The sequence below is a fragment of the Elgaria multicarinata genome, chromosome 1 (assembly GCF_023053635.1).
Source record: "Elgaria multicarinata webbii isolate HBS135686 ecotype San Diego chromosome 1, rElgMul1.1.pri, whole genome shotgun sequence".
Classification (NCBI taxonomy): domain Eukaryota; kingdom Metazoa; phylum Chordata; class Lepidosauria; order Squamata; family Anguidae; genus Elgaria; species Elgaria multicarinata.
In genome coordinates this window covers 596,474-619,435 of record NC_086171.1, presented here as the reverse complement: position 1 = coordinate 619,435, position 22,962 = coordinate 596,474, and the positions used below count along the sequence as shown (strand labels likewise).

The window sequence follows — 22,962 nt, the reverse complement described above, 5'->3', positions numbered from 1 at the left end:
TGGGAAAGGATTTGTTAATGGCGCGGTTAACCGGCCCCTCTTTGCTCTCAGACAGCCGAGGAGGCAACAGCGCGCTTGGGCAGGAGGCGGAGAGGAGCCTTTTGGAGGGGAATGGCGGGGTGGGGGTTGCCCCGAGGGGAGGGCTGGGTGCTTCCCTGGTGGGGGGAGGGGGGCAGCCAGTCCCTGAGTTCTGTGGGTGTCCCCTGTCAGGGGCTGATAATGCAGTATGACCCCAAAGAGAAGGTTGGGGACTGAAATGCCTTAGGGAAGGGATGCCTGGCTGGGCCCCACATCTGCTTCAAGCCTCCGTGTTCTGTAGGGGGAGGCTCAGGCGTCAATCTCGGGGCCCCCACCCCCGTGGGTAACACTGTGGTGCTGATGCACTTATGGCTGCCCATGCAATGTCCAGTGGTCCTGAACGGTCGATGGCTGGCGGGGCAGATGCTCCCCTCCCTCTGTGCCTCCTCTCCTCCTCCCCCAAATGCCTGCACAGAGAGGGAACCCGTCCCAAGAGGCCGGCCGGGCATCCTGGGTCTGGCGCTGCCGCTTTGCTCTGACTCGGGACGGAGGCCGTCTTCTCAGTTTGCTCTCGGAGGCAGGACGCCGACGTGCACCAGTCGCCGGGGGAGGAGCTGTGGCACGCGTGTCCTGCTGGTGGGCTTCCCACAGGTGGCCAGCATACGGTGGGAGCAGAATGCGGAACTGGACCGACCCTGGCTCTGACCCAGCACCGGGGCTCTTCTCATGCTCCGAAGCGCTCTGTCCTGTTCGGGGTGTGGGTGGGTGCTTAGCATAGGCTGGCACAGTTTGGTGCGCAAGGGGGCTGGAGGGCTGGCTGAGCCCCCCCCCCCCCGCCTGGAATGGGCGCTCGTGGGAGGGGGAGGGGGAGGGAGCGCAGCGTGTGGCTGGAGCCTGTGGGAGCGGGGGGGGGGGGGCGGCGGAATGAGCAGCTTCCCTGAGCATGTTCAGCAACGGGAGAGCCGCAGACTGCTAAACAGGCAGCAGCAAGGGATCGGATGAGCGAGCGGAGCTGGAGCCAGACAGCTGAGACCGCAGCGGCGGCGGCGTCCCCCTGCGCGCTGCTCCAGGATCTGCCGGGCCTCTGCCGGGGGGGCTGCTGGGCTCTTCCACAGCCCCGGTGCTGCCCGCAGCCACATCCCGTCAGCGGGACGACCCCCGCCAGGGCTGCCTGCCGCGCACCGCTGGGACCGGGGCCCACGTTGCTCTGCTGCGGTGACTGAAAGCGTGCGGGGGGCGGGGGCGGGTTCCTCTCTCCCGGCAGCTGAGGCATGGGCTGCTGGCAGAAGCGGCCCCCACGAGAGCGCCGGGCGGGGGGCCAAGCCCGGGCGGACTAAGGGCGGCGGCGGCGGCGGCGGCGGCGGGGGCAAGTGTGGGGCTCTGGCGAGGGGGCCGCCCTGCCTGCCCAGCTGGGGGGACGGGGCTGACTCCCTCCCCCGCGGCGGCGGCGGCGGCCACGATGAAGGCGCCGTCGGAGGGCAGCGCGGACGGGCCGCGGCTGTCCCGGCTGCAGCGCTTCGCCGGCGTCTCCTCGCTGCACGGCCTGAGCCACATCTTCGCGTCCGGGGCGCTGTCCTGCCGGCGCCTGCTCTGGGCCCTCTTCTTCCTGGGCTCGCTGGGGCTGCTGGCCCTGGTCTGCGCCGAGCGCGTGGCCTACTTCTTCAGCTACCCGCACGTCACCAAGCTGGACGAGGTGACGGTGGCCAACCTGACCTTCCCCGCCGTCACCCTCTGCAACCTGAACGCCTTCCGCTTCTCCAAGCTCACCCGCAACGACCTCTACCACGTGGGCGACCTGCTGGCCCTGCTCAACGCCCGCCACGAGGTCAGCGGCGCCCCGCTGGCCGACCCGGAGCTGCTGGCCGCCCTGCGGGAGAAGGCCGCCTTCCGGGGCTTCAAGGCCCAGCCCTTCGACATGGCCGACTTCCACGACCGCGCCGGCCACGACATGGCCGAGATGCTGTGGCAGTGCACCTTCCGGGGGTCCAACTGCAGCGCCCGCAACTTCTCCGTGGTGAGTGGGCCCCGGCGCACGCGCGCCCACGGAGAGGAGCACCGCCCACGCGCGGGATGGGCCCGGGCGGGGCAGGGATGAAATGTGCCGAGCAGGGCAGCGACAGGCCCCCCAAGCCAGGGGTGGCGGGGACACATGCACACGCACGCAATCAGGATGGCCAAATAGCACCCACAGTTCCTTGCGGGGGGGGAGTCTGAGTCCCTCTTGGAGGGGCCTGGCCCAGACATGGCTGCAGCCTTCGTGTTCGCCAGAGCAAGCTGCCTGCCTGCCTGCCTGCCTCCTCCTCCTGTGCGCTGCTTACCTGTGGAACTCACAGCCAGGAGGGGCCGTCGCTCAGCGTGGCAGGAGCCCCTGCTCTGCATGCAGAAGGTCCCAGGCTCAAAATCTGGCATCCCAAGCAGGGCTAGGAAAGGGTCCCTCCCGCCTGGAACCTCGGAGGGCTGCTGCTGCTGCTGCCAGCCAGTGTCGTCGGCCACTGAGGCCAAAGGGCAGGCTTTGCGGCCCCAACATCTCCTCAGGGCTCAAGGCACCAGTGGGGGTATGTGGGCTGAGACACAGCAGGGCCTGGAGCAAGCTGGGCTGGTCCTTTGCCAGCACTGAGCCCCTCCTTCGCAGCGGCTCCAGGGGCTGTGGCTTGTCAAGCCCACTTGTGGCTTCTGCAAGTGGCGGCCACTGCAGTCCAGGGGCCCAGGGCTGACCGTGTGGACATTCACAGCGGACTGCGGCCTTCCCTGTGTGAGCAGCAGGCCACGGGGGTGGGGGGAGGGTGGCGGTGGCAGGAGAAGGCCTGCCTCTGCTGGGAGGGGGCCACTTCAGGCCACAGTAAGAAGCTTCCGAGTGGAGAGGCGCAACCAAAGCAGGTGAAGCACTGGGCACCCTGAAGGCTGCTCTGAGGAGTCCCTTTCTCACTTGCAACACGGTGCATGGCCGCCAGCCTGGCTGCCAGCCTGAGCTCCCTCCCTTCCTCCCTTCCTTCCTTCCTTGGGCCTGGCTCTTCCGATCCAAGCAGCTGCCCCAGCCCTGGACACCAGCACCCAGGTATGTCCTTCTGGGCAGCATTTGCTAACTGATCCGCTTGGGCCCTCCTGTGGGAGAGGTGTCCTGCAGGTGTCTCCAGCGTGGGAAGGGCTCTGATTCACACCTGCCCTCTGCTGGACACGGAGCGACATGCCAGCCAGCCGCATGGACACGGCGTTGGCCTGGGACGGAGGGAGGGTGCTGGCGTGGTCCTCGCCTCGCTGGGTCCCCAGCTGATCAGGGAGCGCCACAGCACCCTTGCGTGGCCAGCTGTCGTGCTCCTGCCTTTACGGGGCAGCCGTGAGCAGGTGGTGTGCTCTGTGCGAGAGCCGGGTGGCCTGTGTCACTCCGAGTGCCGTGGGAGCAGCTGCTGCTGCGAGCATGGTGGGGGTTGGAGGGCTGGGGCAGGGGGCTTGCCAGTGACGGGGTCTCTCCCTCTGGGCGGGATGCATCAGGGCAGCCCTCCTGAGCCCATCCAGGGCACGTAAGCATTGCGTTTCTTCCCCACTTCTGAAGTTCGAGAGGGGGAGCATGTGCCCCTCCCTGCCACTGTCCCTCCACAGCCCCGGCGGTACAGAGGAAGAAGCCAGGGGCAGAGGCTCCGTCATTTGGCAGGGGCGGGGGAGGAGGTCAGGGCTGGGGGGAGGGGGGAGGTAGGGAGGGGCAACGGCTGCAGGAGACGGCCAGCGGCAGCCAGAATGACTGATGCATACAGCTTGCCCTGCTGCAAGGTTGCTGGGGGGGGGGGGGCAGGTTGAAGTGGTGATCGGAGGACAGTTGAAAGGGAAAAGGTGTGGCAGTTCCCTTTGGCACACCAGCCTTGGAGGGGGGGGCATTCATGTCTGCAACTTCTCTTAGGAGGCCTTCTTTGCCCCCCCCCATGACCGGGGGGGGGGAATTCCCAGGGCAAGGGGGAGGGGACAAGCCTTCTGCCTTCCCTTCCTTCTTACACATATTTGAAGCAGCACCCTCAAAGGGTCTGTCAGCCACCCTCAGGCTGGGGGTCAATTTCAGGCAGTGGCAAAATCACGGACATCAGTTCTATTCACGGCCATCAGCCGGAGTGGGGGAGCTCAGGCCCAGGGTCTCCACTCTCTCCTAGGGTCCCAACCCCCAACCCGGTATTCCCCAGATGGCCACACACACACCCTGACCACGAATCCATGGTGGATTGTTGTTGTTGTTGTTGTTGTTGTTTACATTTATATACTGCCCCATAGCTGAAGCTCTCTCTCTCTCCTTGGCTTTTGTGCTGCTTCCTCCTGGGCTCTGAGCTGCAGTCAGGCTGTGCTGTTGGCCCCGCCCCTTCGCCTTTGCCCCGCCCACCCTGGCACACGGAGACCTCCTCCAAAAAGGAAGTCAGCCCTGGGGCTTATAGAGGTTCCCAGGCACCACCACCACTTTTGCCAGGGTGGCTAAACGTGGAGCCCCACGGCAAAGGGCCGGGCCGGTGATCTCTGCGAGGCATCCGTTAAACTGTCCTCTGGGCTTGGTCACCCTTTCGCTTGCCCAGGAAGGGCCTGAGCTCAAAGCGACTGTGGCTCCCTGGGAGGCTGCCGCCTCGGTGCGTGGGTCAGCAGGCAGGGGGGCTGGCATCCCTCGCCGTCCTGTCAGCAGCCCCTCCACGGAGAACCTCCTGCCCCACGGCCATGCCCCCGCCCTCCCACCCCCACCCACTTTGCCAACCATTCCTCCCTCCTGCTCAGCTGATGGGGTGTCCTCTGGCCAGCTGGATGCCACGGCCAGCCTCTTCAGCACCTGTTGCCTTGGCAACATCTAGCCCTTCCTTCTTGGGACAATCTGTTGCCATGGTGCTTTGCCCCATCTTGAAGGAGCTGAGCTTGTTGCCATGGCAACAGTGCCTCCCTCCCCACTGGGTTCCCAGGCTCACGAGTGGGGAAAGGTCTTCTTGGACCCTCTGAGAGACCATCCCACAAGGGTGGGGGCGCCCATTCGGAGCGATGGTGTAGCGCTCCAACTCCCCTCCCCCCACTGCCCCACCCCCCACCCCCATGTTCTTCACAAGAGCACTTGCCTTCACGGCACGCTGGCCAGCCAGCCCCCCCACCTCCGTGGCCATCTCTTTCTTGGGCTGAGAATGCTGGGCTGCCTCTCCCCACCCCACCCCACCCCACCCCGTGCATCTTCTCTGCCGCTCCTCCACTTTTCCAGAGGCGGGGCGGGACGGCACACGGGGGCCATCAGTCAACAGCTCGATTTCTGCAGGGATCTCTGCCCGGGTCTCCCCCCCCCCCCCGTTATTCCCTAAGCTTTGCTTTTGAAGAATGCCTAACCTGCCCTCGGTTGTGTGCGCCCGTGCGCGCGCACGCCTGCCATCGATCCTTTTCGCCTTGTAGGTGGCAATAAATTTGCAGCCCGGCTCTGAGCTCCTGGCACAGTTATTCCATCCAAAGCGCCTTTCTTCGCACTTTCCAAGTCTGACTCCCACCTGCCTTCCCAAACGCCTCACGGTGAGTCTGCTGCAGATTTCATTACCATGAAGAATTTTGCCGTTCCTGCAAACTCTGCCACTTTGAAGATGAAAACGTTGGTGGGAAGCCCAGGCGGAGCAGGCGCTGAGTCCAGAGGGCTGCTTTTCCTGGGCTGTGTTTTGACCCTGCAGTTCAAGTCCTAGTGAGATCGGAGATGAGCTGAGCAGGCAGGCAGAGCAGCCCCCCGCCTCCGCCTCCGCCCCCCACCCCACCCCACCCCCCTCACCCCGCTGATGAGTGGGTGGGAGAGCTTGCCGGCCTGATGACCTTCTACTTCTGCCACTGCAACGTTTGGAGCTGGCTCTGGCCAAGAGATCTCCCATTCTGGGAACGATGGGAGGGAAAAGCTCTTGCGGCGCTACGGACACCGACCATCCAGAGGCGCCTGGTGGGTCTTTCTGCCTCCCGTCAGGCTGCCTCTGCTCCACTGGGCTGGACCTCGCGGCAATCGGGCAAGATCAGTCGCTCTGATTTTCAGTGTACAAACAGCGAACGGAGGCTCAGGGCACGTGGCCGGCCCAAAGCCACGGTAAGCCTGAGGCAGTCAGGGCAGGAACCTGGAGCCACGTCTTCCACACTGGCTCTCAGTGGCACATTGTGATGGCTGAGCTAGGAACGTGGGAAATGCTGCATCTAGGCTGGCGTGCAAAGCCGTGGAGCCTTCTCACGTTGGCCGCATGCCCTTGTGGTCTTGTGTCAGACTCCCAACCACCAACGCCATCCTGTTTGGAGCAGAAAGGGAACCCCCCCCCAGCACACCTCCCAGGGAGATGAAATGCACCGCAAGCCTTAAAAAGCTGCCCTGGGTGGAAGGAACCACAGCCACTCGACTGAGCTCAGGGCAGGATTGGCCCTGTGGGGGACACGGAGGTGGAACTGCTGGGTGGGTTCAGTCAGTGCCACGGGAGGTGCCTGTCGGAGGTCTCCCACAGCCAGGTCCTCCCTCTCCCCAACCCACACTCCAGGACTCCAGTCACGCGACCTGGACCCAGCAGGACGGCAAGGTGTGCGCCTGGCCACGTTTCCCCCACCGTGGCTCCCAATGGCTCCCTTCAAGGGCAGGCTCAATGGGAGTCAGGGTCCTTGCCAGAGCTTGCCGCTGTAGGGCCTGGCTCCTGGCCGGGCCAAGCCCCATCCACCGGCAGGCTGCTCCTGCCCTCCTGCACTGCTCCCACCCTGGCAGCCGCCCAGCCCGCCCGGCCTCCTCAGTCACCTGCCAGGCCCGTCCCTCCCACCCTGGGATCATTGGCAGCGGTGGCTGTCCTGAGCTCCTGTCACTCCGCCCCAGGTTCTCGCAGGCTCCTGAAACACAATCCGCCCGGTTCGCGGCACGGCAGAAAGCAGCTTTGCTTTCCAGGCTAAGACAAAACAGACGAGGACCATGAAGGAGCCCGGGGTGGACGAGGCCGCCCCCAGGGCCTCTGCAGACATGGTGGCCTTTGCCGGCAGCTGCACCCTGCACGGCCTCAGCCACGTCTTCCTGCCGGGGCCGTTCACGCTGCGCCGCATGGCCTGGGCTGGGGCTGTCCTGTCGGCGGTGGGCATCTTCCTGTACCAGGTGGCGGAGCGAGTCCAGTACTACCGGGAATACCACCACGTCACCATGCTGGACGAGGAGGAGGGCCGGCTGCTCACTTTCCCCGCCATCAGCCTCTGCAACTTCAACCGCATCCGGCGGTCCCGGCTGACCCGCAACGACCTGCACTGGGTGGGCCGGGAGCTCCTCGGCGTGGAGCCCACCGACTACCCGCGGTACTTGGAGGCCCTGGGCCAGCCCCACTGGGATGCCCCCGGATTCTTCCCCAGCACCAGATTGGACATGCGGGAGTTTGTGGAGCGCACTGGCCATCGCCTGGAAGACATGCTGCTGGACTGCCGCTTTGGGACCCGGGAATGCGGCCCGGAGAACTTCACCGCTGTGAGTCCTCCGAGGTGCCGGTGCCCATTGCTCCCGGCTCCCTGTCAGCATCCCAAGGGCTCATTCTCCACTCCAGGGCCACACACACACACACACACACACACCCCTGCCCCACAGCCGCGAACATTCAGCTGCCCCTTCCCAAACATGCCTCAACAAGGCCATTGCTGGCCCTGCACTTGCATTCCTGGGAGCGTGGCCACTGCCAATCGTCCTCTGGCTTAGTGAGGGGGAGCCCAAGCCCCTGATCTGTGCCTCTTGCCCAGGGTCATTCCCGGCACCCCATGGCCACCCTCCCAGCCCTCCTGGCCCAGCCCTCTTCACGCCGCCACCCTGCAGCAGATTGAGTGGGCAGACCCTTCCCTGCTGCCGTGCAGGGCCCAAAGAGCTCCTCCAGGGGGGATTCTGGGTCTGCTGTATGTGTCCCCGATGCCCTGGCCACAACCCCAGCTCCACAGCCACACAGTTGGGGTTCCCTCCCAAGGCGACACCGTGGCAAATGTGGAGGGAGGTGGTGGCTGGCAGGCTGGCTAGCACTCTGTGCAAGAGAGAGAGAGGGAGAGCTTTCACCCTGTCGCCAGCCTGCTGAGGCCCAGGCCTAAAGTCCTCCGGCGTGGGCTTGAGAGACCCCTCCACCCGTGGCAAGCACAGTGTGCGTGACCTGAGTTCAGGCTCAACCCTGCAACTTGTGAAGAAGCTTGGGGGTGCCTCTGAACATGTGCCGAGTGGGTCGGTTTCACCTGCCTCATTGTGTATCTGTCAGGGATGCTTTGAGGTGGATTCCTGCATTGAGCGGGGGGGGGGTTGGACTTGATGGCCTTGAAGGCCCCTTCCAACTCTGCTCTTCTATGATGCTTTGTGCATGCTTGCGGATGAAGTGTAGGTGTGGATTTATGTCAGTGACGGTGAGGATGCTGCCAGTGGGTGGTAGCTATTCAGGGTTTGGTAGCACAGAGGGTGCGGGAGTGGCGTGGCTGTGTGGCTAGTGGGTGGGGAAGACGAGAGCAGCGCTTTACCCGCGTTCCTGCCAGGCTGGGGAACTGAGGCTCTGGGGCACGTTTGCGGCCAACCACAGGGGCAGTTATGCTGAGCCGAGAGGACTGCTGGACTGGAGGGACCCTCTCCCCTTTTCACCCCCCCCCCATCACTTTCCCTCTCAGCCCCCTGTGGCCGGGCTCCCTTTAGGGCTGGGGTGCTGGGGGTCCTACGGGGGTGCTGGACTCCGCTGCCCCCTCCTCCGCTGGCGCGTTCCTTCTGCTCCGGCACAGAGTGCCACCCTCCCCCCTCCCACTGCTTTCCCTGCTCCCTTCGGGTCCCAAAGGCTGCTCCGGTTTCGGCTGAGCTGCAGCATCTGCAACACGGGCCAAAGTCTCCAGCGAGAGGCCGATGCCAAGTCAGCATAATCTGACCCCGCCACCAGCGTAGCAGCGGGACACCGCAGGGTATCCTGGTCCAGCACGGCTCCCACACTGCGCAGAGCCTTGCGTCAGCTTGGGGACCAGCCCCGTTGCCAAGACCTTGGTCGGAGCCGGAAGGAACGCCATGGCCTACAAAGAGGGGGCAGGAAGGTGGCCTGCAGATCAAAGGGGGCCACACAACTGCCCACAAGGCGGCCGACCGGTTGCTGCCCTGGACACTGCCAGGAGCTGCCAGACCACGACGTGGAGCTGTACCTTTGGCAGGACAACGGAGGCGCAACTGGGCCCTGAGGCCTGTTTCTAATGCTAAGGCTCACTTGTCGTGTGTGAAATAATGGGATGCCTCTGAGCATGTGCCAAGTGCAAGGGAGCAGCTTGGTAGAGTGGTGAAGTAAATCAACTGGGACGTCCCTGCTCCAAGCCTCCTTTTTGCCACAAACCTGTGGAGCGGCTGCATTTACACCTGTCTGTCTTTGAAACATTTATATCTTACTTCTTGCAGCTGGACAGCCATCGGTCAGGGATGCTTTCAGGTGGGTTCCTGCCTTGAGCAGGGGGTTGGACTCGATGGCCTTAGAGGCACCTTCCAGCTCTGCTATTCTATGATTCTTTAATTCTATGATAATGTCCAGCAGACCCAACGGTGCTGCTAACAATAAGGCCCCGTTTAACAGGCTGTGCTCAGAGCAGAGACTCTGAGAAACAGGCACACTTTTGCGCAGAAGACCGGAAGGCCCCCCCGCCCTGCCCCCGCTAGCTCTCCGAAGACACAAGACCCATCGGAGTAGTCACAGTTACGCCAAAGGCAGTTAGAGCTGATTGTTGCATTGTATTTCTGTGTTTTACAGTTCAGATTTTTTTTTATTTCTAAACCACACAGAGAGATTTATTTATTTCATTTCATTTCTATACAGCCCAATAGCCGAAGCTCACTGGGCGGTTCACAAAAATTAAAACCATGAAGAACATTATAAAACAAACAACAATTTAAAAACACAAATACAAAATACAATATAAAAAGCACGACCAGGATAAAACCACACAGCAAAAATTGATATAGGTTAAAATACGAAATTAAAACAGCAGAGTTTAAATTTAAGTTAAATTAGGTGTTAAAATACTGAGAAAATAAAAAGGTCTTCAGCTGGCTACAAAAGGAAAACAATGTAAGCACCAAGTGAACCTCTCTTGGGCAGGATATAAATATTGAAAATAAAATCAGTAAATAATGTACTTCATTTATTGACCCTCTTTCTGCCTTGCCCCTCCATCTGTTGAAGGTGGCTAGCAATGCTCTCTTTGTTTAAGCACCCCCCTCCCCTCCCCTCCCCACCTGGCCTGGCCTGGCCTGGCCTAGCATATAGAGAGGACATCATGGTGGCCTACTTTACAGGTTTGTTGTCAGAGTGGCTACTAAGAGTACGTAAGTGTGATGGTTTGAGCACTGGAAAAATATGGTAGCCGTGAGGTGAGAGGGAGGGGCTGCCGGGCCAGACCTTCCCTGGCCTCTGGCTCAGCCAAGCCCCTGCCCCCCACCTTCCCTGGATCAAGAGTCCTGATCCCCAGTTGGGCAAGGGAGCTGTGCAGTGGAAGTTGGGGCCCAGAGCCATGGAGGGCAAGGCGTGAGAGAGCTGAGCTGGCTGGCTGTCGCTACACGTCGGACCGGTCATCCTTCCCCCCCCTTTGTCAAATGGAAGAAGCCACCTTCTGCCAGACCTGACCACTGGCCTGCTGTTGCCAGTTCTGCCTGCTGTGACACTGCAGCTGCCCAGAGCTCCCGGGCTCCCAGAGAGTCTGGTGGTGGGGCTCCATCGTGAGGCCTCTGTGCTGTGGGACTCTTTGGCTTGTGGGGAAAGCCAAAGAAGACGTGGGGAGACATGATAGCACCATACAAAATTGCGGCAAAAGTAGATAAAGAGACATTTTTCTCCCTCTCCCATCTTATATAAGAATATGATGGCACAAGGCTTATTAATAGAGATCTTCCAGATCTCTCTCTCTCTCTCTAAATTGAAGCTTGAGGAGTGCAGATGTGCAAAAAATTGTGAAAGTCTGAAAAAGTTCAAAGCTTGAGCTTTTGGGCTCTACTGTGCAAACTAGGGAGAAACGGGCAACCTATTATCGCCTTGAAATCCCCTTGGAAATGTCCCACCATGTGGGTGCCTGGAAAGTTTGGGATAGTAGGATTGGAGTTGAGCTGGATGACCGCTGGGGTTCCTTCCAACCCTGTGAGTCTATGATGGAAAATGCCAGACTGCTTAGAGGCAACGCCCGGTTTTGCTGGACCCACCTCCTGTCCCCTGTGTGAGGGAGATCCGTGGATAGTTTTGGGCAGGCCGCAGTTTTCTTAAGTAGATTAGCTGTTGCCATCAAGAGATGGTCAATAAAGACTAGGAAATGTGCAGAGGGGCTTCTCAAAGAGAGTGCCCGCCATGTTGGAGAGGACAGCATGCCTCCCCCACCCTCCACCCCTCCAGCTTGAAATGAATATATATTTACATAGCATCTCCAGCCAAAGGTAGTGGGGGGGGGGGAGGAGAGAATGACCAAAATGTATATTAAGATAACAGATGAAGGGTGGTGCTGAGGAGGTCCAAAGTGGACTGGATGCTGTGTTCTCTCCCAGTTTTCCTGTAAGGGGAGCTAGGAATCATAGAATCATAGAATAGCAGAGTTGGAAGGGGCCTACAAGGCCATCGAGTTCACCCCCTGCTCAATGCAGGAATCCACCCTAAAGCATCCCTGACAGATGCTTGTCCAGCTGCCTCTTGAAGGCCTCTAGTGTGGGAGAGCCCACAACCTCCCTAGGTAACTGATTCCATTGTCGTACTGCTCTAACAGTCAGGAAGTTTTTCCTGATGTCCAGCTGGAATCTGGCTTCCTTTAACTTGAGCCCATTATTCCTTGTCCTGCACTCTGGGAGGATCGAGAAGAGATCTTGGCCCTCCTCTGTGGGACAACCTTTTAAGTCTTTGAAGAGTGCTATCATGTCTCCCCTCAATCTTCTCTTCTCCAGGCTAAACATGCCCAGTTCCTTCAGTCTTTCTTCATAGGGCTTTGTTTCCAGACCCCTGATCATCCTGGTTGCCCTCCTCTGAACATGCTCCAGCTTGTCTGCATCCTTCTTGAATTGTGGAGCCCAGAACTGGACGCAATACTCTAGATGAGGCCTAACCAGGGCCGAATAGAGAGGAACCAGTACCTCATGTGATTTGGAAGCTATACTTCTATTAATGCAGCCCAAAATAGCATTTGCCTTTCTTGCAGCCATATCGCACTGTTGGCTCATATTCAGCTTGCAATCTACAACACTTCCAAGATCCTTCTCGTTTGTAGTATTGCTGAGCCAAGTATCCCCCATCTTGTAACTGTGCATTTGGTTTCTATTCCCTAAATGTAGAACTTGGCATTTATCCCTATTAAATTTCATTCTGTTGTTTTCAGCCCAGCACTCCAGCCTATCAAGATCACTTTGAAGTTTGTTTCTGTCTTCCAGGGTATTAGCTATCCCACCCAATTTGGTGTCATTTGCAAATTTGATCAGCGTTCCCTGCACCTCCTCGTCCAAATCATTAATAAAAATGTTGAAGAGCACTGGGCCCAGGACTGAGCCCTGCGGCACCCCACTCATTGCCTCTCCCCAGATGATGATGATGATTATTATTATTATTTTTATTTATTTATTTATTTATTTATTTATATAGCACCATCAATGTACATGGTGCTGTACAGAGTAAAACAGTAAATAGCAAGACTCTGCTGCATAGGCTTACATTCTAATAAAATCATAATGAAACAATAAGGAGGGGAAGAGAATGCAAACAGGCACAGGGTAGGGTAAAACTAACAGTATAAAGTCTGCACAACAGTTTGAGAAGGTTCCATTGATAAGTACTCTTTGAGTCCCATTCTGTAGCCAACTGTGGATCCACCGAATAGTTGTTCCATCTAGCCCACTTTTAGCTAGTTTGTTAATCAGAATGTCATGTGGTACTTTGTCAAAAGCTTTGCTGAAGTCAAGATATATGACGCCCACAGCGTTCCCACGGTCCACAAGGGAGGTTACCTTATCAAAAAATGAGATCAAATTTGTCTGACAGGACTTGTTCTTGACAAATCCATGTTGGCTTCTAGTGATCACCGCATTGATTTCAAGGTGTTTACAGATTGATTTCTTTATAATCTGCTCCAGAATTTTCCCAGGGATGGATGTCAGACTGACTGGTCTGTAGTTCCCAGGTTCCTCCTTTTTGCCCTTTTTGAAGATAGGGACAACGTTAGCCCTCCTCCAGTCGTCCGGCACCTCACCCGTCTTCCATGATTTTGCAAAGATAATAAACAAAGGTTCTGAGAGTTCTTCCGCGAGCTCCTTCATTACTCTAGGATGCAGTTCATCGGGCCCTGGAGATTTGAACTCATTCAAGGAAATTAGGTGTTCTTTGACCATTTGTTTATCAATCTCAAACTGCAATCCTGCCCCCTCAACTTCTGCTCCACTTTTTCCAGGGGGGTCATAGACCCGCTTTTGGGAGAAGACCGAGTCAAAGTAGGAATTGAGCACTTCAGCCTTTTCTTCGTCGTCTGTTATCAATTTGCCATCCTCATTAAGCAGCTGAACCACCATTTCTTTCCTCTGTCTTTTACTACTCACGTATCTGAAGAAAGCCTGACACAAGGAGGAAAGAACCGAATTCTAGATGTGCAAGGCCCGGCAGAGAAGGAGTTCCTCATGCAAATGGGCCCTGCAAGAGCCACCCTTCTGCCTCCCAGTCCTCATAGCTCATCAAATCCTAGAATAGCCGAGTTGGAAGGGGCCTCTAAGGCCATCAAGTCCAACCCCTGCTCAGTGCAGGAATCCACCTTAAAGCATCCCTGACAGATGGTTGTCCAGCTGCCTCTTGAAGGCCTCTAGTGTGGGAGAGCCCACAACCTCCCTAGGTCATGGGTTCCATTGTTGTGCTGCTCTAACTGTCAAGAACTTTTTCCTCTTGTCCAGTTGGAATCTGGTTTCCTGTCACTTGAGCCCATTATTCCATGTCCTGCACGAACTAATGATCGAGAAGAGATCCTGGCCCTCCTCTGTGTGACAACCTTTTTTAAGTATTTGAAGGGTGCTATCATGTCTCCCCTCAATCTTCTCTTCTCCAGGCTCAACATGCCCAGTTCTTTCAGTCTCTCTTCATAGGGCTTTGTTTCCAGACCCCTGATCATCCTGGTTGCCCTCCTCTGAACATGCTCCAGCTTGTCTGCATCCTTCTTGAATTGTGGAGCCCAGAACTGGACGCAATACTCTAGATGAGGCCTAACCAGGGCTGAATAGAGAGGAACCAGTACCTCACGTGATTTGGAAGCTATACTTCTATTAATGCAGCCCAAAATAGCATTTGCCTTTCTTGCAGCCATATTGTACTGTTGGCTCATATTCAGCTTGTGATCTACAACAATGCCAAGATCCTTCTCGCTTGCAGTATTGCTGAGCCAAGTGTCCCTCATCTTGTAACTGTGCATTTGGTTTCTTTTTCCTGGATGCCAGCCGCCTCTGACCTGCTGAGCCATACGCTGAGGTAGGAGCCACCCAGAGAGCCACTGTTGCCTTGAACTCAGGCCCTCAGCCGCCCAGACAGGAGAGCTGCCTTCCTGGGCAAACAAAAGGGTGACCAAGTCCAGAGGACAGTTTAACAGATGCCTCTCGGAGCTCGCCAGCCCTGTGCTTTGCCCCTTCCTCCTCTGTTGATAGGACAATGAGGGCATCCCTTGTCCTGTCAGCAGCCGCTCAGCGGAGCCCCTCCTGCCCCACGGCTGTGCCTCCACACACTTTGCCAACCATTCCTCCCTCGCGCTCAGCTGATGGGGTGTCCTCTGGCCAGTTGGATGCCACGGCCAGCCTCTTCAGCACCTGTTGTCTTGGCAACATGTAGCCCTTCCTTCTTGGGACAATCTGTTGCCATGGTGCTTTGCCCCATCTTGAGGGAGCTGAGCTTGTTTCCATGGCAACAGCATCTCCCTCCCTGGGCTGCTGTAAGACTCACTGAGATAGTGAAGGTGAACTCTGAGAAAATTGCCATATTGATTGATTGATTGATTTGGTCATGTGCCCTCCCCCCTCCCCGCCCCACCAACTTGTGCATGGACCGGTGCCTTCCTCATCAGGGCCACCATACATCCACGTGTGTTTGTGTGTCCCTCCCTCCCTCAGATCTTCACGCGCTTGGGCAAGTGCTACACATTCAACTCTGGAGCCCCTGGCTACGAACTCCTCACCACGGTCAAGGGCGGAACCGGCAATGGCTTGGAACTGATGCTGAACATCCAGCAGGATGAATACCTGCCCGTCTGGGGAGACACAGGTGAGTGGGCTGGAGGCGGGACTATCGCCAGGTGAACTGCCCGCCTGTCTTCTGGAGCCAGGCTGCAGAAAGGGTCCCTTGCATTCCCCCCCTCCCTTCCCCTCCCCTCCCAGGTTGCTGAAAGATGCTCCCAAATGCCTGCATCTTGTTGACACCGGTGGAACCAATTTCCACACAGGATATTTTGGGATGGTAAAGGGAGCAAACAATTTTTGTGAACCGCCCAGAGAGCTCCGGCTATTGGGCGGTATAGAAATGTAATAAATAAATAAATAAGCAAACAGACCTCCAGTAAGGAAGCTGTCTGGTGGAGGCTGGTGGTGGTGGGGGCAGCAGAATTATTGATGCTGGCACAGCCCAGAACAGGAAGGGATAGAAGGGAGTTTATTTACTATTATTTATTTAAAATATTTATATCCCACGCTATATCACTAAGATCTCAGGACGGCGTACAGATAAAAACATACAGTATAAAACAATAAATATACACAGTTAAAAACAAATTAAACCATAATCCAAGTTAAAACAATATATAATTTAAAAGCAATAGATGCAGTTAAAACAGTTAAAACAATGTGCCAGTGAGTTTAACCATTAAAGGCTTTGTTAAAAAGCCATGTTTTTACTTGGCGTCGAAATGCAATCAATGTTGGCGCCAGTCGGGCCTCCCAGGGGAGGGCATTCCGCAGTCGGGGTGCCACCACAGAGAAAGCCCTCTCCCTTGTCCCATCATAACGTGTATGTTGCATTGGTGGGATGCGGGGAAGGGCTCCTTCAACAGATCTAAGGTCTCGGGCAGGCATATATAAGGAGAGGCGCTCTCTCAAGTATCGAGGTTCCAAGCCATTTGGAGGAGGTGGCTTGGGGAGCTGGAGCAATTGGCCCCGCAGCGATCTGTGTGGGCCGGACTGCAGGCGGCCCACTGATGGGCCCGTGGCAAAGCAGCCCTCCACCTCTCAGGGTTGTCTGGAAGAAGAGGAGCTGGTCCAAGGCCCCTGAGAAGTCCATCAGCGACATGATAGCCCAGTCCATCAGCCACAAAGGAAAGCTCAGTGGCCATGTGGCCTGTGCCCGGCCCCGGCCCCACCTTCAAGGGTCTCGATTCCCATCCTTCGGTGGAATGAAACATTCACCTTGGACTGCAGAGGGGCCGTGGCTCCGTGGCTCCGTGGCAGAGCCCTCACTTTGCATGCTGAAGGTCCCGGTTCCATCCCCAGGACCATCTCGGGGGCTGGGGAAGAACGCTGCTGACACCTGGATAGCCACTGCTGCCTCCTGGGCTGGGTGGCCCATGGGCCTGGCTCTGAATAAGGCCCTCAAATCCTCCTCCTGTCCATCTTTTATCCACACAACAACAACCCTGTGCGGTAGGCTGGCCTGAGATTCTGTGACTATCCCAAAGTCACCCAGTGAGCTTTCATGGCCAAGTGAGGACTAGAACCCGGAACTCCTGACTCCCAGTCCAGCACTCTAACCACTACAACACATTCATTCTTGGTCGGCCTGAGTCGGGGGTGAGAGAGCACTTCTCCCGGCACAAATCACCTTGACTCAGAAGTAAGGGGGGGCTCTGGCACCCTACGCGCCTGGCCTCCAGCTGGCCACTCCTCAGCGTGTTTCGCTGTGGCTTAAACTCCAGTGACGTGAGTCAGGTGGTCTAGGCAGCGGGAGGAGAACTCCCAGAGACTCACACCAAAACCTCAGGTCCAAACTGAAAGAGAAGCAGCTAGTATGGAATCAAATAAAGGAGACAAAGGAGAGCAGCCAGATGAAACAAATGACAAAACTGGCTAACTTGCACGAAGTGCTTAGAGAAGCGACTCACGGCAGGTCGGACACACCTGTATGGCACACGGGATGGGTGGCCAGAGAGAGGCCTCAACGTGACCCAACACCAAAGGAGCTTTTTCATTATGATTGGTCGGGGGTGGGGGGAGCAGAACTGACTAGGGGATCATGGGAGCTGTAGTTTAGCACTTATGGAGGCCAAACCTGTCCCACCAATTGGAGATGGACGGGAAGCGCCTCGTGTGAGGTTTGGGCTAGGAAGGGCTGCTGAAAAGGGATATGCTCACTGGCCAGGAGGTGGCGCCCCTCCTGTCCGGAGCCGGAGCCCACAGGCCCAGGGGCGGCAGGCCTGCATCGCAGCCCCCTTCTCTCTCCCTGCCCCCGCCCCCGCCCCCCTGCGTGTGTGTTGCAGACGAGACCTCCTACGAAGCCGGCGTGAAGGTGCAGATCCACAGCCAGAACGAGCCCCCCTCCATTGACCAGCTGGGCTTTGGGGTGGCCCCCGGATTCCAGACCTTTGTCTCTTGCCAGCAACAGAGGGTATCCACTGACCGCACGGTGCTGCTGATCCAACACCTGGGCCTTCTCTGGACAGGAGGGCTGTGCGTCTCCCACCCAGTCTCCCACCCCTGCCATACCAGTGGTTTGTGGGCTGCCCATTTTGTGTTGCCCGGCGGGCGGGGGGGGGGGGGCGGCGCACACTTTGCAGCTGTGAGCACAAATGCACGGCATGAGACCAGGGCTGCCCAGCCCGGTACAGCCCACTTCTGGGCAGCAGGAAGATGCTCCGGTACAACTTGCGGGGTAGACGGCAGGCTCCCAAGGACTCCTGCATGAGGGGGGCAACTCCAGGGGGGTGGGGTGGGTTGACCTCCGCAGCCTTTTCCTTGACGGCGCCTCGCCACAGCTCCTCTACCTCCCACCTCCGTGGGGTGACTGCAAGTCCAGCCCCATCGAGTCACCCTTCTTCGCCAATTACAGCATGGCCGCCTGCCGCATTGACTGCGAGACGCGCTATCTGGCTGAGAACTGCAATTGCCGCATGGTGCACATGCCAGGTCAGGGGCAGGACACGTGGGGGGCTCAGCCTGTGCTGCTGGAGATCCGGGGGGGGAGGTCCGGTACTTTGGGGTCTGGCGCGTCCTCCTCCCTCAAGAGACCCGTTGCTCGCTCTTGCCGTCTCTGCACCTGGGGGGGGGGGGCGTTTTGGTGCTAGAAGCCGGCAGAAGCCCTTGGCGATCCTGGACCCAGGCGCCCCGCACCTCTCCTCCTTGTGCGATTTCCTCCCCTGACAGGCAGGCTGAGCAACTAACTCCCTCATGGGGAGATCTGGGGTGCAGAAGGGCGCTGGGCTTTGGGTACCCCATCTTTTGCCTGCTGCCTGGTCTCCTTTGCCTCAACTTCTGCTCGTCTCGGCCAGGTAATGCCAACATCTGCACCCCAGAGCAGTACAAGGAGTGCGCTGATCCAGCCCTGGGTAAGCACTGACACCCGCTCTCCCCTTCCCCCCTCCAACCTTGAGAAAGGAGGGTGCCCTGTTGGGTCGCTTGGGGGAACTGGCATTGCTCTTTGGGGAGGATCGGTGCCCGTCCAGGGTGCTGCTGAAGCAGGGCCGCTGGCCGGTGTCAGCCAACCACTTGCCCCCCCGCCCCGCCCCTTTCGCCCAGACTTCCTGGTGGAGAAAGACAACGAATTCTGCTCGTGCCAGACGCCCTGTGAGACGGTGCGCTATGGCAAGGAGCTCTCCGTGGTCAAGATCCCCAGCAAGGCCTCCGCCAAGTACTTGGCCAAGAAGTACAACCGCAGCGAGCAATACATCGCGTGAGTAATGCTCCCCCCTCAATCACCCTCCCCATACTGGCTCCCCCACAGATGCTCCCCTCCACCACTCCCCCGGCTCATGTGACCGCTAACGGGGGCGTCCGCCTTCGGAGTCCACGTGTAGCACCAACGCTCAGCTGCTGCGGCTGAAGAACGGGTGTGGATGCCCCCCTGAGTGCCCTACCTGAGAGTTTCCAGGGGGCCTTCGTGCAGGCCCCCAATGGCGAGCCAACCCCACTGGGTGGGGCTCTCCCTCCCATGACCTTTCCTGGGCTCTGCCACCATCCCCTCTTGATGTGTGGCCTCTGCTACCAGGGAGAACCTGCTGGTGCTGGACATTTTCTTTGAAGCCCTGAACTATGAGACGATCGAGCAGAAAAAGGCCTACGAGGTGGCTGGATTGCTGGGTGAGTGGCCCCAAGCAGGGACACTGGGGCTGGGGGGCGGGGCGGAGGTGGAGCCAGGCAGCTGGCGGCCCTGCGGATGAGGCCACTCCAGGCGCCCTGGGACTGGCAAAGGGGCTGCCACATCATGGCTCTTGGCTCCTGCAGGCGGCTTCTCTGCCCAGCCCAACACACAGCAGTGGTGCTCTGTGTGACCCCGGATGTGGGTTTCAGCCTGGCGTTGTGCTCCTTTGTTCTTATGGGGAATCCAATCGCTGCCATTGGCAGCCTGGTACCTTCCAGGGCTTTCTATGCGCCATCTTTGTGTAGCCCTGGTTTGTGGTGATTCTCTTCCCTCACCCCCACCCCCACCCCCACCAAAAAAACAACATTTCTGCACCATAGTCCTTTAAAGCCTCTGTAGCGCTTTGCCACATCGTGGGCATAATATAACTGGCAAAGTGCTACTGTGGCTTTTAAGGGCTCTTGTGTCTTTAATTAGTAGCTTCTTTCTTCCCACTTCAGCCCCTGCAGTAGCTTTCTGTTCAGCAGGGATAAAATATTGCAGACTACCTGTCCTCAGCTAAGGATAAACGGTGGTCCCAAAAGGCCATGTGAAAAAGGCCATTCTGTACAAAGCTCCACATGTGCACAGCCTAAGAGCAGCAGTGATGGTGGGTGGCGGGGTGGGTGGCGGGTGGCGGGGTGGCAACACAACCCTCCTAGCTTCGGCATGTGAGTTTCATGCCTGCAGGAGTGAACCTGGACTTACAAGATGGGCTCCTAGGCGCTTTCTCCACAATCCACCCAAGGCTCAACGCCTTCCAATCTCATTGATTTCAATAGCAGGGATTTAAATTTGGGGGCTAACTTTCAGTGTGGTTGGGAAGCGCTAAAGTGTGGCAGGATCATGCCCACGATGGCTGCTCAAGGGGAGGGGCGGAGTTCTGATGCCCAACTGTTGCTGCCTCCCCAGGGGACATTGGGGGCCAGATGGGGCTGTTCATCGGTGCCAGCCTCCTGACCATCCTGGAGATCTTTGACTACCTGTACGAGGTGAGGGGGGGCATGCAACTTGAATCTTTAGCCGCAGGGCTTTGCCATAGGGAAGAAGGGGGAGGAGAGGATGGGCTTGTCTAAAATGGAGGCAGGGGGGCACAGGGTGGCAGGGAGCCTTTGCGCCCCCCTCTCCTCCCCTCCAGCCAGAGGGGTTCCTGAGCTGCCAATGCCCCCCCCCGCCATGGCATTTGGCACCCAAGGAGCACTGAGAGTCACTCCCTGCAAAGGGGGGGCAGGCGGGCCCCAAATCTGTCTGGAAGTGCCTCCTCTTCCCCCCCCCCCCCTGCCTTGCCCAGCTAACCTTCTTCTGAAGGGAGCTGGAAGAGCCCGCTGTGCCGACCCCAGGAGCCCACTACTGCCCGCTCTCTCGCTTCGCGTGGACCGGGGCTCGGATGCCACCCTTTCTCCTCTGTTTCCTGGCAGGTGCTGCGGGAGAAACTTCTCAGTTACTACCAGGCCAGGAAGCAGGTGGACAGGAGCAACAGCAACAGCCTGGTAAAGTGCCCCCAACCCGAGCCCAGCCCCATGCAGGGGGGCTCTTGTGCCACAAGCACGTGCCCAAAGTGGAGCCCGTCCAGAGCAGGGGAGGGGATGGGCAGGGGGCGGAGGCAGACCCACCTCTGCTCCAGGGGGAGGGCCGAGGGAGGCGGCGGAAGCCACTCCTCACACCTTTGTGGAGGGTGCTGCTACTGCTGCCGCCCCTCCCCCGCTGTCCTAGAAGTCATGTGCCCCCTAGAGGCATGTGAAAGGCTCTCTGCATATGCCCAGGGGCGCTTCCCCCACCCCCTTTTCATTGGCGTCATCTTCCAGCGCTGAGATGCCTTTGCTGCATTGGGACCATTTGCCTCATTGTCGTTTCTGCCCCCCCTCCTTTTTCTTTCTGCCTCCTCCCTCGCCCCCCCACTTGCCCCCTCCTTTTTCTCTCTGCCTCCTCCCTCACCCCCCCATTGTGTCTCCATTGTGCATCCACCCCTCCCCCATCTCCATTGTGCATCTCACCTGAGCCAGGAGTACGTGGACCTCTCCCGCAGCCCAGGCGGTGCGCTGCCCCGTCCACCCAGGTAGCGGCTCCCTTCCAGGCACGGGGTGGCAACTTGGGTCCCCTTCCCCGACCTTGGGGGGGGGCAGCAGCCGATCTCCCTTGCCCCAGCCGCAGCCTGATGGGCTCCAGCCCCACACTCGAGGGCCCGCCTTCCCCCGAAGGAACACGGAGCTGCAGCTTCAGGCTGGCCAGAGCCTGGGACCAGAACACCGAGGGAAAGGCTGAACCCCTGTCAACGCAGCCCCTCCCCCCCCCAGTGGGGGGGCTTTCCATGGCCAGACCTCAGAGCCCCAAAGCTCCTCGCTTCAGGCAGGTGAGCTTGGACGCCCGCCTTGTAGCAGCCAGCAGGGAAGGCCGGAGCTCCGTGGCAGAGCATGGGGGGGGGGTGCCCAGAAGCCCCCCAGACATCTCCAGACAGCGCTGGGGAAGCACCTTTCCCGAGGCGCTGCCCAGGCGAGAGAAAGGAATGCAACAGACCCATTGGGGGGGCAGCTGATGGGGGGTCCTGGCCCTGCCGAAGGGGCAAGGAGTAGCAACGCCACCCCCTGCCCCAGTCTGAGAAGCTCCTGGAGCCTGGTGGTGTTTGCCTCAGAGCTGCGGGGGAGTGATATCCCCACCCCCAGGCACCCTCCTCAAAGCCTCCTGCCCACCCCCATTTCTTCTTCTGACTCTGATCCAGTGTCAGCCCCCCTGTAAAGTGTGGGGCAGCAATGAGAAGAGGCCCCCACAGTCAGGGGCAGGGAAGCAGCCCCTCCTCCGAGGCAGGGTCAAAAGTCACCAGGAGGAAGGAGGGCGGGGGGGGGCTGCCACAGGGCTAGAGGCTGGGGGCGGGGCTATAGCCATCCCACCCCCTGATGCTCAGACCTGCCCACCGAACACAAAAGGGGCTCCTCAGGGGCACCAGCCGCTTGGGCCAAGGAGAAGCAGCAGCACACAGACTTCTCCCCTGCAGCCAGTGAGAGAGGGCGGGGCTGCAAGGCACGGGCAGGAGGGGGGTGGGAATTAGGCCCCCATCTGGCAAGGAGGGCAGCCGAAAGAGCCCTCTCCTAAAAGTTGTAAGGAGATGGGGAAGCGACACAAGCGTGGCTCTGGGTGAGAGACCCCCACCCTCCCAGGGGGGCCAGCTGAAAAGGGGTGGGGCCATATCCCACTGCAGTGGGGGCCGAGAAGAATGCCGCCCAAGAGCCCCTTCTTTGGCAGGGGGGGTCAATTACTAGGCCGGGGTCTCCCCTGCCTGTCAGTTCTGGGCAGGCCCCTTCCCCAAAGCCCAGCGTCTGGGCTTGGGGGTCTCCATTCCACCTGCCCCAATCCCATTGCTCCAAGCGGGGTGTGTGTGTGTCCTGCAACACCTCACCACCCCCCCGGACACTGCCCAGGAACTCAGGCAGCCGCCTACCGTGGAGAGTGGGGGGGGGCAGGGGCCTCACAGGGGCCTCTGCTCGGCCCCCGCTTCCCCACCCAACCCCCTCTTTCCCCCCTCCCCAGAGTGCCTGTCACACACTCCGCAGCCGCTCGGACAGTGCTGGATTCACGTCGAACGTGTTACCTCGTCACGCAACTCTAGGCAACTTCGAGGAGTTTGCCTGCTGAGGGGGCGCCCCTGCCTCCCTCCCACCCACCCGCCCACCCCTCCACGCCCACC

At 59.0% G+C, this 22,962-nt stretch overlaps 1 protein-coding gene across 3 annotated transcripts; it reads left to right on the top strand.

The window, feature by feature from the left end:
- The first annotated feature begins 1,477 nt into the window (after window positions 1-1,477).
- On the top strand, window positions 1,478-22,919 carry ASIC3 (acid sensing ion channel subunit 3). 3 transcript variants are annotated; one of them, XM_063119492.1, is made up of 12 exons: window positions 1,958-2,032; window positions 6,833-7,462; window positions 15,077-15,227; window positions 17,428-17,555; window positions 17,923-18,073; window positions 18,436-18,492; window positions 18,683-18,836; window positions 19,152-19,243; window positions 20,196-20,275; window positions 20,702-20,773; window positions 21,287-21,339; window positions 22,806-22,919. In XM_063119492.1, the coding sequence occupies exons 2-12, from the start codon at window positions 6,926-6,928 to the stop codon at window positions 22,882-22,884; spliced, it is 1,554 nt and encodes a 517-aa protein (XP_062975562.1). In that variant the 5' UTR covers window positions 1,958-2,032; window positions 6,833-6,925; the 3' UTR covers window positions 22,885-22,919. The 3 variants fall into 3 exon arrangements, with proteins under 3 accessions (XP_062974801.1, XP_062976416.1, XP_062975562.1); XM_063118731.1 differs by lacking the exon at window positions 6,833-7,462 and having other exon boundaries at window positions 1,478-2,032; XM_063120346.1 differs by lacking the exons at window positions 6,833-7,462; window positions 21,287-21,339 and having other exon boundaries at window positions 1,478-2,032.
- Window positions 22,920-22,962: the final 43 nt, after the last annotated feature.

Bases quoted from the DNA above. Each gene is read 5' to 3' on its own strand.
- ASIC3 (XM_063118731.1), top strand. From the start codon at position 1,478: ATGAAGGCGCCGTCGGAGGGCAGCGCGGACGGGCCGCGGCTGTCCCGG. The intron at 18,493-18,682 runs GTAAGCACTGAC...CCTTTCGCCCAG, and splicing joins GTGCGCTGATCCAGCCCTGG to ACTTCCTGGTGGAGAAAGAC. The intron at 20,276-20,701 runs GTGAGGGGGGGC...GTTTCCTGGCAG, and splicing joins TCTTTGACTACCTGTACGAG to GTGCTGCGGGAGAAACTTCT.